Genomic DNA, 14,514 nt, shown 5'->3' with positions numbered 1-14,514 from the left:
CCTCAGACATAAACCAGTGTTAGGATTATAGGCACAGGCACGGGACACTATGCCTGGAAAAACACTCATCTTTACCACAAGCTGAAAATACGTTAAGAAACATGTATGAGTACATCTGACATTGATTGACACAATTCGGTATTGAAAAATGTGAGCAGCTGTTTGTTGGCTTGTCTGTACATGTTCTCTGCTGTACCGAATGGTGTGCCTAAGGATGAAATGGTGCTGAACTGCTGCTCCCTGACATACTGTTTTCAAGAACACTAGTGATCTAGAGCGTGCACACCCAGACAGCAATGCACTGTGCTGCACTGTCTTCCCTGTATTGAGTTGTTGTTCAGAAGGATTTTTTTCCTTTTGCAAAGGTGAATACCACCTATCCACTTGTGTAGCTTTTAAGCTTTAAGATTTGATTTTGTATTCTGAAGTGAAACCTATTTAATATCTGGGCTTTCTCTCTCTCCTCCTTTCCTCATATAATCTCACATATCTGATATTGCAGAGGTAGCCTAAGTTTGGATGATTTCCGGTAAGTCTCGAGCATGTGATTTTTTTTTTTTCAGTATAAATTGTCTATTTTAATCTAGAAAGTTCACCCCGAGCAACTAAACAGAAAACAACTAAAAAGAAAATAATATGAAGCACTGTGCTACCCTTGCCTTTATATAAATTAAAAATTATTTAGGATATGTTTTAAAAGAGAATCTCTACTTTGGTTCTTGAATTTTTTTTCTTTTCGTTTGTTTTTGCTTTTCAAGACAGGGTATCTCTGTGTAGCCCCTGCCAGCTTCTGCCTCCTGAGTGCTGGGATTAAAGGTGTGGGCCACGCCGGGGGGTGGGGGGGTGGGGGGGGGGGGTGGTGGTGGCGCACGCCTTTCATCCCAGCACTCAGGAGGCAGAGGCAGGAGGATCTCTGCGAGTTTGAGGCCAGCCTGGTCTACAAAGTGAGTCCAGGACAGCCAAGGCTGTTACATAGAGAGACCCTGTCTCAAAAAACAAAAACAAAAACGTGTGTGCCATCATTGCTTGGCTCTTACAAATATTTTTGAAATAGCATATATTTATGAAAAAAATAATTAGATAGTATTAAAATAGTTTTATCATTTATTTGGCAGTATTTTTCAAAGTTGTTGACTCCCTTTGTTGGTAAGGATGATTGCTGAATAATTTTTAGAATTATTTGTAGTTAAAGAATGGGGGGTTATTTTTCCCCCCAAGTAAATACAATGATGTTTCTGTGGAACTAAGCATAGTGACAATTGAGACTTTTGGGGGAAAAAAGTCATAGTGCAAAACCTATATTGTTTTATAGTCTCTAAATCCTAGAAACTGACTTACCGAGAATCTAGAAATTTTGATATTTTTGTCACTGTTTTGTTTTGAGGTTTTTTGTTTTTTGTTTTTTGAGACAGGGTCTCTCTGTGTAGCCTTGGTTGTTCTGGACTCGCTTTGTAGACCCGGCTGGCCTTGAACTCACAGAGCTCTGCCTGCCTCTGCCTCCCGAGTGCTGGGATTAAAGGCGTGTACCACCATGCCCAGCTTTGTCACCATTTTTATTTATCTGGAAATAGTCTGCCATCAGAGCTTGTAATATCTAAAACTGTTACTTTTTAAAACACTTAACTGCATGCTTGTTTAGATAAAACTAGTCTAGTATGCCCCTAGTACTGTTTACTACTTACTAAGAGTTTTTCTAGCTTTAAAATCAGTGTGATTTGTTCCAAACACAATGTATGGAATAATCTAATCAGGGTGAACATGGTGCCTTTGAAACTTGATCTTTGCTCCTTTATATCTCTAACTGTTGGTTATTTTAGTAGATACATTTTGCTTATAGGAACAATAGCGTCCATTGAGCTAAGCACTGTAAGCAGATGGTCAGGCTTTGCAGTTGTCTGCAGTTGGGTCTCTGGCAGCGGCAGGGTACAAGTTTTAAGTTAGATAGAAGTTGTAGTTTGGTGCTAATGGATCATTTTTTTTTTGCTGCTTTTGGGCTTTTTTCTTTTTTTTTTTTTTTTTTTTTCTTCCTTCTTTCTAGCTATTTCTGATTTTTAGAAATTTACTTCTAAAAAAATTGTAAAACTAATGTTTAATGTTTATGTCAGACCTAGCTGTTTCCTTGGAGTTATGCCTGCTCTTACTCTTTCTATCCCTGCTAACCTCTCTCCCTGGCTGGCTTTCTCCCTCCCTCCCTCCCTCCCTCCCTCCCTCCCTCCTTTCCTTTTTCCTTTCTTTATTTCTGTCTTTCTATTTTTATTACTTTGAAGTTAAGGACATTTGTTTTTATACCTGATTCCCTTTGGAACCTAAGAGTATAATAGGTGCACACCTGTAATTCCAGCACTTGGGAGGCAGAGGCAGGCGGATCTCTGTGAGTCCGAGGCCAACCTGGTCTACAAAGGGAGTCCATGACAGCCAAGGCTACACAGAGAAACCCTGTCTCCAAAAACAAAAACAAAAACAAAACAAAACAAAAAGATTATAAAACTGAATTTGTCATAGAACTATGTTTTAATTAAATTTCATCTGAAGAATGTAATGAGAAGATCAAATTTTTATATTTTTATGTTACATTCTCATTTTAGAGATTTAGTTCTTCTAAGTCAGTGGTTCTCAACCTATGTGTCATGTCCCTTTGACAGGCCTCTGTCTCCAAAAACATTTACATTCCAGCTCATAACAGTAGCAATGTTATAGTTATCAGGTAGCAACGGGAACAATTTTGTGGTTGGGTCAGCACAACATGAGGGACTGTATTAAAGGGTCGTGGCAGGAGGAAGGTTGAGAACCGCTGCTCTAAATGGATGTACAGTTTTTAAAATTTGTTTGACAGATTTATACCAACTATAAGTTTTGACAAAATTCATTTGGTAGTGAGAATTATGTACCACTAGGGGGCTATCCTCTTTCAAAAATTTTAGTGCAGTTCCTGTTTTGAAGTTAGCAATAGCTAAATTTCAAAGGCTTGGCAGTTAATTTTCTCCCATTCATTTATACGAAGAATTTAAATGTTCTGATAATTTGCCTCCTGGATGTTGAGACTTAATCAGTGACTGAAAACTCCAAACGTTGTTTCCTTTCTCTAATTTACCATTACAAAGCTAGTTTGATTTTTTTTTTTTGTTATTGTGTACAGTACAGTAGATGCTGATAATCTGCTTTGTACCTGATGCATTTTTGTTTAATATTTAGAAGCACACAAAAAAGAGGTGAGTCATTTGGAATCAGCAGAATAGGCAGCAAAATTAAAGGCGTGTTCAAGAGCACCACCATGGAGGGAGCTATGCTGCCTAACTATGGTTTGGCTGAAGGTGAAGATGATTTTGTAAGTGAAAATTCTTCAATGAAAAAAAAGTCAGTTTGATGTATGTCCAGTTCTGTGGTTAATGTGGCGTTAGTGTGGAGTTTGCTAACTTAGCTTCCCTATCCTTTATTTTCTTTCTTCAAACTTTCTTTACATATGCTTATTCTTTCATTAGTTTGCAGTTTCATTGTCTTTGTCCCATTGCAGCCCCCCCCCCTTTTTTTTTTAAAGACCTGAGTTAATGCTTATTAAGGAAAATAAGCCCAGGCATTTCAAGTATTCAAACAGTTTACCATCTTTTGTATGTGCATGTGTATGTATGTATGTATGTATGTATGTATGTATGTATGTGTGTGTGTATATATGTATGTATGTGTGTGTGTGTATGTATGTATGTGTGTGTGTATGTATGTATGTATGCGTGCATGCATGCAGGTGCATGTGTGTGTGCACATGTGTGTGGAGGACAGAGGACTAAGTAAGGTGCATTCATCAGGTACGGTGCTCCTCTTTTCATTTGTGTGCCGTCAGGTTCCCCTCCAAGAGTGTGTGTACACGGTGTTTGTGTGGATTCCAGAGGACAGCTTTGTAGGAGTCAGTTCTCTCTTCTCCCATGTAGGCCCTGGAAATTGAACTCAGGTCACCAGGCTTAGCGGCACGCACCTTTACTTACTAAGCCATCTTGCTGGCCTTGTTTGTGTGTGTGTGTGTGTGTCTGTGTGTAAGTGTATGTGTTTGAGACAGAGTCTTTCACTGGCCTGGAGCTCATCAAGTAGGTTAGGCTAACATGCCAAGGAGACCCAAGGATTTGCCAGTGGCTCCCTCCCTAGTGTGGGGACTATAAGCCTGTACTACTATGCACAGGTGGGTTTTTTTTTTGTTTATTTTATTTATTTATTTTTAGGGTTTTTTGAGATAAGATTTCTCTGTGTAACAGTCCTAGCTATCCCAGACTCACTATTGTATATCAGACTGGCCTGGAACTCACAGTGATCCACCTGCCTCTGCCTCCCAAGTGCTGGGATTAAAGGCATGCACCACCATGTCAGCTGTTTGTTTTGTTTTCCGAGACAGGGTTTCTTGTGTAACCTTGGCTGTCCTGGACTCACTTTGTAGACCAGGCTGCCCTGGAACTCACAGCAATCCGCCTGCCTCTGCCTCCCCAGTGCTGGGATTAAAGGCATGCGCCACCACGCCCAGCTACTGTTTGCTTTTTTAAGCAAGCAAATAAACGAAAAACTCCAGGATCTGTCAGCCTGGAATAGAGATACAAATCTTAATTCCCAGTGTTTGCAAGGCAGAGACAGGCAGCTCCCTGTGAATTTGAGGTCATCTTAGGTCTATATAGTGAGACCCTGTTTCTTTTCTTCCTTTTTGTTTTTGTTTTTGTTTTTGTTTTTGTTTTTCAAGACAGAGTTTCTCTGTGTAGCCTTGGCTGTCCTAGACTTGCTTTGCAGACCAAGCTAGCCTCGAACTCACAGTGATCCACCTTCCTTTCCCTCCTGAGTGCTGGGATTAAAGTCATGTGCCACCATGCCCACCTGAGACCCTGTTTCAAAACAAAAACAAATAAGTAGATAAATAAATCAGGGTCGGCCTCACTTCGTAGCCCTGGCTGGCCTGGTACTCACTATGTAGAGCCAGGCTGGGCTTGCCCCTGTCTCCTGAGTGCTAGGATTATAAGCATACGCCAGCGCACCCAGCTCACAGCTTTTTACTACAAGTGTTGGGGATATATCTCAGATCCTTTAGTTTGCAAGTCAGGCACTTCCTTATGGAATGAGGCATCTTCCCAGCCCTTTGCTGTCTTTTCATTTTGTTCCAGTCCTGCTGTTATCTCTTTCCAACCATATGCTTCAGGAATGTTTATATTGTTGTTAGAGGCCTTAATTTTCCATTGCTTAGACTATGGAATTTAGGAATGTAGGCTCTCAGGCCTCATCCTAGACCTGTTTGACAGGTTTTCTCCCTTATGTGTGTGCATGTGTGTATTTCACTGACCATGCGATTGTCCCTTTGCACATGCAGACCTGTTCTTTACATAGAAAATGTCACCTTCACCTTTGAAAACTTGCCTGATGTCCACAAACCTCTACCTGAGCTACCAGGAGAACTGAGCATTTTCTCACTTTGTACTCTTACTATTATTACTATTATTACTACTATTATTAAGAATATATTATTTAATTAGCACGTGGAAATTTTATATAGTTACAGTGTAGAGTTTAATAAATATGTATAAATGCTCCATATATGCAATGAATAATGATCAGGTCAGGATAATTGATAGATGTCTACCTCCTGATACTTATCTTTTTACATTTTGGAAACATTCAGGGTGTTCTCCATGAGTTATTTTGAAATAATTGTTCATAATCATTAGTCATTGTATTATTTCCAAAGAAAGTGCAGGTGGGTGGGTGATGAGGATGATGCTACCTGGAGTTTAGAAGACTGAGCAGGCCGCACTGCAGTTCTTATCACTGGTCACGGAAAACTGGGCTAGTTAGGAGCTGTGGGACCTTGAAAATTGTCTCGTGGAAATTGCCAGTCTCCCTGGCTTGTGATTTGAAAAGTGGAAATGATATTTGGCACTTGCTATGTGAGTTTAGGCAAACCGCCTAATTTTATTGTGATTTCTGTCCCTTATAATGTGAAGTGAGGTCTGTCTTATCTGTCAAGGTCATCCTGGCCTACATGCCAGTTCCAGGACCAGGGTCTCACCAGATAGAGAAAACAAATAAAAGTCTAATTCTGAAAAGTAGATCCTTTTTAGATATTTCTTTGAATTGTACATTTTTTTAAAAAATATTTTAATTTTTAATGTACATTGGTATGAGGCTGTCAGAACTTAGAGTTACAGACAGTTGTGAGCTGCCATGTGGGTGCTGGAGATTGAACCCGGGTCCTTTGAAGAGCAGGCAGTGCTCTTAACCACTGAGCCATCTCTCCAGCCCCCGAATTGTACATTTTTTAATGTTACAGTGAATATATTTAAACTACTTTTTCAGTTTAAAAAATTAGCTGAAGTATTTTCATATGAATGTTTTCAGGAATGAAGTTATTATTCAAAATTGTTTAATGGCTCATTGCCGAAATACATTACCAAACTTGAGAAAGATTATGCTGGCATGCATCAGGCATGTGCCACAGATCCAGCTGCCCTGTGCCAGCTCCATCAATGGTGTGATACCACTTATGAACTTTTATATTTTGAAACCAAAGGCATGCATATATTAATTTTATTTTTTATCAAGTTTGAACTTTTTATATTTGCACATTTTAATTATGTTCTACCATCTCTGAAATGTCTATTCTGTATTTTCTTTTATACTTTGACCCATAAATGATGTGAAACATGGAATTGATACTAGAAACTTGTGAAGTTTAACATTTTTAATTAATTAATTTTACATCCTGACCTCGGTTTCTCCTCCCTCCTCTCTTCCAAGTCCTTCCTCCAGCTCCCCTCTCCCTCCACCAGGTTTAACATTTTATCTTTACTTTTTCGTTAGAAAATTCTATATCACTTAGTTTCCTAAGTTAAAAACAAATCATTATATTACTTGACAGTTATATCTCTTGTGCTGCAGATTAGAATATCTTAGGAGCATCACATTTATCTTGATAACTCTTCCAGATTGAAGAAGGCATTGTGGTAATGGAGGATGACTCTCCCGTGGAAGCTGTGAGCACGCCTCACACTCCTCGGAACCTGGCTGCGTGGAAGATTAGCATCCCATATGTAGACTTCTTTGAGGATCCCTCCTCCGAAAGGAAGGAGAAAAAGGAGCGGATCCCTGTGTTTTGTATCGATGTTGAAAGAAATGATAGACGAGCAGGTAAGATTTCTGAGCCTTCTTCGGGTACCCATGAGCCTGTCCCTACTGAGTGTAAAGTTGTTGTCATTTGTAACTGTTTAATGTGATTACACATAAGTGTCCAGAACAAAAATGAAATGAAAGCTTAGTGTTTCCTAGATTGCCGGTTCTCAGGTACCTAATTTAGTCCACCAATGCCGAGCGGGTTCTTGACAGACAGCTTAGTGTCCAACAAGGAATCTTACAGGATGTTCTTTTACTGTTCATCTTGTTTTATAAGACCGATTTGTTCTTATCTTACATGTGGGAGTTTTGCCTGCATGTTTATATGTATGTGCCTGGTATCTCCAGTCCCTGTGTGTGCTGGTTCTGTTGCTGTCACTGTTAGTTATTGTACAGCTGTCATTAGCGTACTTGCCACTACATTAAGTATCACAGCTTGTTTACCACATGAGTTTATATGTGTGTGAGCAGGTGGCACATATGGAGAGGTCACCCGTGGACATTGGCTTTCCTTCTACCGTGTGGTTCCTAGCTATCAAGCTCAGGTCATTAATTGTCCTGGGCCATATCTCCAGCCCTTGTTTTATACCAATTTAAACAGCATTCCCTTTCCCTATTTTTTTTTCTTTTCCTTTTAACTATGCTTTAGTTAATTTTTTTCATATGGTATATTTTGATTCCCCTCTATGAGTCTTCCCCACCTCCCTGCTTGCCACGCCCCCCAGTGGCTAAGTAGAGCTGGATGAAGTCTGACCAGACTGTTTTCGTTTTTGGCTGTCTCAGGCGTGGATTGTAATAGAGAACTGAACAGCACTGACAGCAGAATAACCGTTCACCACTCAGCTCCGTGTAAGGGAACACAAAGGCTTGCACATTTGGGAACTGACAATAGAAACTTAAAGCTCAGGAAGGAGGAGGCATCTGTGAAGTGAGGAGGGGAGCGGCAATGAAGGCCAGTGCTCACCATCTCCCTTAGTGAATTTTCAAAAAATACTCCCAGAAACTAATTCTACTTCAGAACATAGAGCATGGAATCAGGAGCAGATGATGCCAAGTGGCTGCTGTGATGCTTCCTGCTGTAACTATATAGCAGACAGGGCCTTACTTGTCCTGGTCAGAGGCAGTGTTTGCTTTATGGTAGCTGCTGTTGGCCTTACTGAATAAGTCCACAGCACAGACATTGTCGGTACTGTAGTCTGATTTGTGCTCCAGGCCTCAGTTTGGTTGGCCACATATTTTTGTTACTGAGAGGTTGTCTTTTTTTTTTTTGGTTTTTCGAGATGAGGTTTCTCTGTATAACTCTGGCTGTCCTGGAACTCACTCTGTAAACCAAGCTGGCCTTGAACTAGTAGAGATCCACCTGCCTCTGCCTGCCAAGTGCTGGGATTAAGGGCGTGCACCACCACACCCAGCTGTTACTGACTCTTTGAATAAATATTTTTAATTCTTTTGCTCTATTTTTAAAACTCTGGCCTTATAATTAAAATGCAAAATATAAACATAGTCTAAAAATAACTATTGTCATCAGCATTACAGAGCCCTACTGTCCATATAATGTGCCCTTAGGAAGCCATGACCTCAAAAGGAGAAAAATGTGTAGTATTTTCATCATTTGCTACACTGATTTTTTTCAGCAAGAAAATAGAATTTTTAGATTTTTATGGGCTGGCGACATGACTTGGGGTAAAAGAAGGTGCTTGCCGCAAAGCCTGGCATAGAGCTCTGGAACGCATATGTGAAAAGGGAAAACTTAGTCCCAAAAGTTGTTTGACTTACACATGTGTGCTGTGGTGTGGCATGCATGTGTATACAGACAAACTTACAAAATAAATAACTTGTAAAATTTAAAAATATTAATTGCATACTTTAAAAGTTCCTACTAGCCTTATGATTCTATTATCAAAAACTTCTGTTTGCTTGACATCATAAAAAAATGAAAAAATTTCAATCTCCTCTAGAGAATTTGAATTAAAATATAGGGTGAAATATGATAATGTGATAATATTTACCTAAGGTAAAGACTGTAATGTTATATTTCCTATTTTAGTATTATTAATGTTTTACTTTCTGTAGTGGGCTGTAAACTTGCTTATTTTTAATTTATAGTTGGACATGAGCCTGAACATTGGTCTGTCTATAGAAGATATCTTGAATTCTACGTACTTGAGTCAAAATTAACAGAATTTCATGGTATGTTGCTCTTTTATATAAAACAATTCAGCGATTGGCCTTTCTTGAGAAGTCCAGATTTTTTTATTTTTAAGTAAGTGTACAGTTGGTATTGACAGTTGTGTATGGTTCTGTTGAAAATGAATTCCTCTATTTTAGCTCTCTTTATCTGTAACCTGTTTGGTTTAATTAACATTTCTAGTCGCTGTGCACTCTCACAAGTGTGTTTCCAGCGGACAAATATCACAGGCCCTCACACAAGACTGTTTCACATCCTACACTTGGGGCCAAAACAAAAGCATGTTCACACCCACGGCACCCCTGCATTTTGAAGCAGCGTTGTCCACGCGTACAGGGCATTCCACTTACACTTTTTACAGTAGCTTACAAAGTAGTAAGTTTTCTTCTTTTGTTTTTGTGCTTGCTTTTCAAGATAGGATTTCTCTGTGTAGCTCTGGCTGTCCTGGAACTCACTCTGTAGACCAGGCTGGCCTTGAACTCAAAAGATCCAACGACTTTCTGGCCTCCTGAGTGCTGGGATTAAAGGCTTGTGCCGCCACCACCTGGCCAAAGTAGTGGATTTTCATAGAGTTTATTCTTATATTCATAATTTTGGTTAAATAACCTTCCATGCCCTGCCCTTATTCTTGCTTAAACCCTTAACCCTTGGTATTCATGCCACATGTTATGCTATTCCCTGCCCCCTTCATTATGGCCTATTCTTCTACTTCTCATGGACTCAGAGCAGTTTTTAAAGCAGTTTTACTCATGCAGAAGTGTAAAAACCTGATAGCATAGAAGAATGTTTTTCTTTTTTTTTCTTTTTCTTCCGTCCTTCCTTCCTTCCTTTCTTTCTTTCTTTCTTTCTTTCTTTCTTTCTTTCTTTTTCATAGACAGGGTCTCTCTGTGTAGCCTTGACTGTCCTGCACTCTCTTTGTAGACCAGACTGGCCTCGAACTCATAGGGATCCACCTGCCTCTGCCTCCTGAGTGCTGGGATTAAAGGCGTGGGCCACCACCGCCCAGCTGAAGAATGTTTTTCGAGAGTAATATTTTACATAGCAGAAGATGGTCTTTGGTCTGGATTTCCAACTTGAAACCTTTTGATTGTGTGAAGATTATTTAAAAGATAATGTTACATCTCTGCAAGGCAGTATTGTAAATCTGAATTTTTATGGTAATTTAAATAAAATGTTAAAATAGATGAAATAGTAAGAACTTTATGCACCCATTTCAGGCACGTTTCCAGATGCTCAGCTTCCATCCAAAAGGATCATTGGTCCCAAAAACTATGAGTTTTTAAAGTCGAAGAGAGAGGAGTTTCAGGAGTACCTGCAGGTACAGCACAGCTCCCTTGCGCCATCTGACTGATTGCCTCACTTTGTTGCTCTTCTCTTATGTGCTTTTTCCCTCATTTATTTCTTTACTTTTTAAAAAGTTATATATTCATTGTACAAAATAATATGGGGTTTTGTTTTTTGTTTGTTTGTTTGTTTTGTGTTTTTGAGACAGGATTTCTCTGTGTAACAGGCCTGGCTGTCCTGGAACTCGCTTTGTAGACCAGGCTGGCCTGGTCTCACAGAGATTAGCCTGTCTCTGCCTCCCAAGTCAAAATAATGTTTTTATTATAACGTTTTCCTATGTGTGGATGATGCATTTTATCACACTCATTCCCCTCATTAGCCTTGGTTCTCTTTCCTCCTTCCCCGCCTCCTGGTGGCTGCCTTCCTCTTCCTAAACAGCTGTCTTCCACTTTCATGTCTTTCAAAAAAAAAAAAAAAAAATCTAGACTCTTATGAGAGAAAATATATGTGGTTTGTCTTTCTGAAACCTTGTTTATCTTGCTTAATATGATTCCAGTTCCATCCATTTTCTTGTAAATGACATCACTTTGCTCCTTGTGACAGGATGAACCAGCAGCATGCATACACAATACATTTCCTTATCCATTTATCTGTTGATAATACTTAGTCTGATCCTATAACTTGGCTATGCAAATGTCTCTTGTACACACATGCATTGCTTCATAATACCTGTCCACAGAATTAAAACATACCCTTTTCTACGTGGATTTTAAAGTGAATTCGGCTGGGCATGGTAGCACATGCCTTTAATCTCAGCATTTGAGAGGCAGAGGCAGGAAGATCTGAGTTTAAGGCCAGCCTAGTCTACATAGCACATTGTAGGCCAGCAAAGGCTACATAGTGAGATCTTGTCTTAAAAGAAGAATTTTGATAAGAATATATGTTGCTTGCGTTGCTGCTTTGTGATACTGGGAATCAAACAGGATCTTGCCATCCAAGCACTCTACCACTGAGCAATAACCCTGACCCTCAGTATTCTTTGTAATGATAATAAAATGCTAGATATTTCTTTGAGAGGGTGTTAATTAGTTGTATGCTAATTAAAAACTTGATATAGGAGATTTTAAAAAATTGGTATAAAAATTAAATATAATCTTAGAGTTTTGGGTCTGATTTTATGCTTAACTTTCTCAGCCTGGGAATTGTCCTCACTTTATTATTCAGTCCCTTTTATTACACGGTTCATAAGTTTTATTTTTCAGTTTCTTGGGATAAACTCTTTACCATTCATCACTCAGAACTGACTTTCATTTTTCTCTGTATATGTACATTGTGCTGTATAAACAGTATAATTATTTATAAAAATGTAAACATAAGCAAAGTAAACTATTTCAGTGGATATGTTTTTCATGGATGTATGTAATTATCTTACAGGTCATTTGGTTAGATTAGGAAATATGTTTTGATGACTTACAGTTTCTTGGTCTTTGTTTGTAGTCATTTTAGATAAATTTTGATTATCTTTCTAGGTTTCTAATCTGTTTCCCCTCTATTTCTGTTCATTGAAGAAACTTTTGCAGCATCCGGAACTGAGTAACAGTCAACTTCTGGCTGACTTTCTCTCCCCCAATGGTGGGGAAACACAGTTTCTTGATAAGATACTTCCAGATGTAAACCTTGGTAAGTCATTTGAAAGAAACACACATAAGAGGATAAACTGAAAAGAACAATGTTTTTAGACTAATGTTGGAAGATGGCAGGCTGGAGAGATGGCTCAGAGGTTGAGAGCACTGTTTGTGCTCCCAGAGGTCCAGAGTTCAATTTGCAGCAACCACATGATGGTTCCTAACCATCTGTAATGAGATCTGGTGCCCTCTTCTGGTGAGCAGGTACACATGCAGATAGAACATTGTATACATAATAGATACATTTTAAGAAAGAAAAGAAAACTGGTTTTGAGGGACTGGAAGGGTGGCTCAGCAGTTAAGAGTACTGACTGCTCTTATAGAGGACCAGGGCTCAACTCCCAGCACCCACATGGCCGCTTATACTGTTAACTCTAAGATTTGACACCCTTACAGAGACATACATGCAGGCAAAACATTAATGCACATAAAATAAAAATAAATTATTTTTTTAAAAACTTTTTATAATATGGCCATGTGATGAGTTACAAAGAACTTCTTTTGCAGTTAGAGATGCATTATTCTGATTATTTTCCCAGTCACGTCTAGCTACTTATTCTATCACAGAAAACTATCAGCCAATAATGTCCTTGTATGCATTTGTATGGTTAAATAAAGTCAACAGTGCTTTACTCAGTGACAGAGTGCATAAATGGCAGTGGCCCTATAAGATTATGCCAGTTAGGGACTTGTAGCTGTCATAAGTTTGTATAAGTGTACTCTTTGAAGTTTGTGCATCAAAATCACTTAGCATCAAATTTCTCAGGATGTGTGCCCCATCCTTAGCTATGCATATAGGAAAAAGAAGTGATAGTGTTTTCAGCAGATATAAATATACATAGCCGTTATCCATTATATGAGTAACTTTAATACAATTTTTTAAAAAATACCACATCTTTTCATATTTGACTTGAAGACCCATCTAAGCAATTTTCTCCCTCTACTTAAAGTTATATAATTTCTTTTAAGTTGTTTATTTGTTTATACATACTTTCAAGGATTATAATCATTCCTTAGGACCTAATTTTCTTTAGGTAGCTTATACATAATTAAGTTAACTAAGCCTTGTTTAAAATAGCTATTTAAATTAAATTAACCTTAGTACATTCTGAGAACATTTCTATCTATGGTACTGTGTACATGGATTTTATATAAAGTTTAGTCTATGCAAAGACATTTCCATTAGAATTTTTCTCTCTGAATTTCTTTTTTTCTTCATTTAGAATTTAGGAAAATAGCCTAGATGAGTAAAATTTCAGTCGTTTTGTTTCCTAGTGATACTGAGGTTTAATCTAGGCCCCTGCAGTACTTTTCCTATTGTTGTGGTAAAATACCCTGGTAGAAGGAAGGCTTTGTTAGTCCCTCGTAGTGGGGAAGACATGGCAGCTTGAGCTTCACATAGCTGGTCACAATGATGGTTCCTACTAGCTTTTCCCTTTTGTTCAGCCCAGAACTCCATCCCTTGAACTGCCACCACCTACATTTAGGGTGGGTTGTTCCACCTCAGTTAAGCTCTCCTGGAATTCCCTCTGTAGACCAGGCTGGCCTCGAACTCACGAAGATCCACCTGCCTCTGCCTCCTGAGTGCTGGGATTACAGGTGTGTGCCACCACTGCCTGGCAGTTAAGTAAATCTTATAATCCCTTACAGAGGTTTGCCTCTGGATCTTGTCAAGTTAGCTATATTAATCATCACAGCCATATCTTTAATCCCCTCCTCTTGTCTTAAAAAAAAAAAAAAAGCCATTTAGTGTGAGGCAAGATCTCAGTGGAGTTGCCCAGAATGGACTTGCTCTCTCTTTGCAGCCCAACCCTGGCAGACCCTGAACTTGGGGTTTTCCTGCCTCAGCCTTCAGAATAGCTGAGATGACAGGCCTGTGTTTCCAGGGCACCTTCAGACTTCAATTAGAAAAAACACTTTTAGTCTGTAGATGGTCTTCTTCCCAGTAATATGGTCTTGAAATCAGTTAAAGACAATCAGAAAGGCTTATGTTTGTTCTACCTTGCAGGATACAAATAATGTTATGAGGTATTCCTAGTCAGAGCGGACTCCATGGAGACATCGAGGATGCTTATTACAATTCATTTTTATTAGAGAAAGAAGTTAGCATTTCTGTTTTCTTTTTAAAGGTTTATTTATTTCTTTCAAGTTTTTTATTTGTTTATACATACTTTCAAGGATTATAATCATTCCTTAGGATGTTTTGTTTGCATGTCTATCTACACACCA

General features: G+C 38.8%; 1 protein-coding gene across 5 annotated transcripts in view; it reads left to right on the top strand.

The window, feature by feature from the left end:
* Positions 1-14,514, top strand: part of Snx14 (sorting nexin 14) — a 64,294-nt gene that overhangs the window by 37,523 nt on the left and 12,257 nt on the right. For 3 of the 5 annotated variants that reach the window (XM_051140040.1, XM_051140038.1, XM_051140037.1), the window contains exons 16-20: positions 3,193-3,325; positions 6,945-7,146; positions 9,235-9,318; positions 10,534-10,634; positions 12,169-12,280. In XM_051140040.1, coding sequence (XP_050995997.1) covers positions 3,193-3,325; positions 6,945-7,146; positions 9,235-9,318; positions 10,534-10,634; positions 12,169-12,280 — 632 coding nt within the window. Of the gene's footprint in view, positions 1-502; positions 530-3,192; positions 3,326-6,944; positions 7,147-9,234; positions 9,319-10,533; positions 10,635-12,168; positions 12,281-14,514 lie in introns of all 5 variants that reach the window. The other 2 variants (XM_051140039.1, XM_051140036.1) reach the window with 1 other exon arrangement.

This window comes from Acomys russatus, chromosome 32 (assembly GCF_903995435.1).
Source record: "Acomys russatus chromosome 32, mAcoRus1.1, whole genome shotgun sequence".
In the NCBI taxonomy this organism is placed as follows: domain Eukaryota; kingdom Metazoa; phylum Chordata; class Mammalia; order Rodentia; family Muridae; genus Acomys; species Acomys russatus.
Note: the sequence above shows the minus strand (reverse complement) of the source record. Positions and strands in the feature narration are given on the sequence as shown.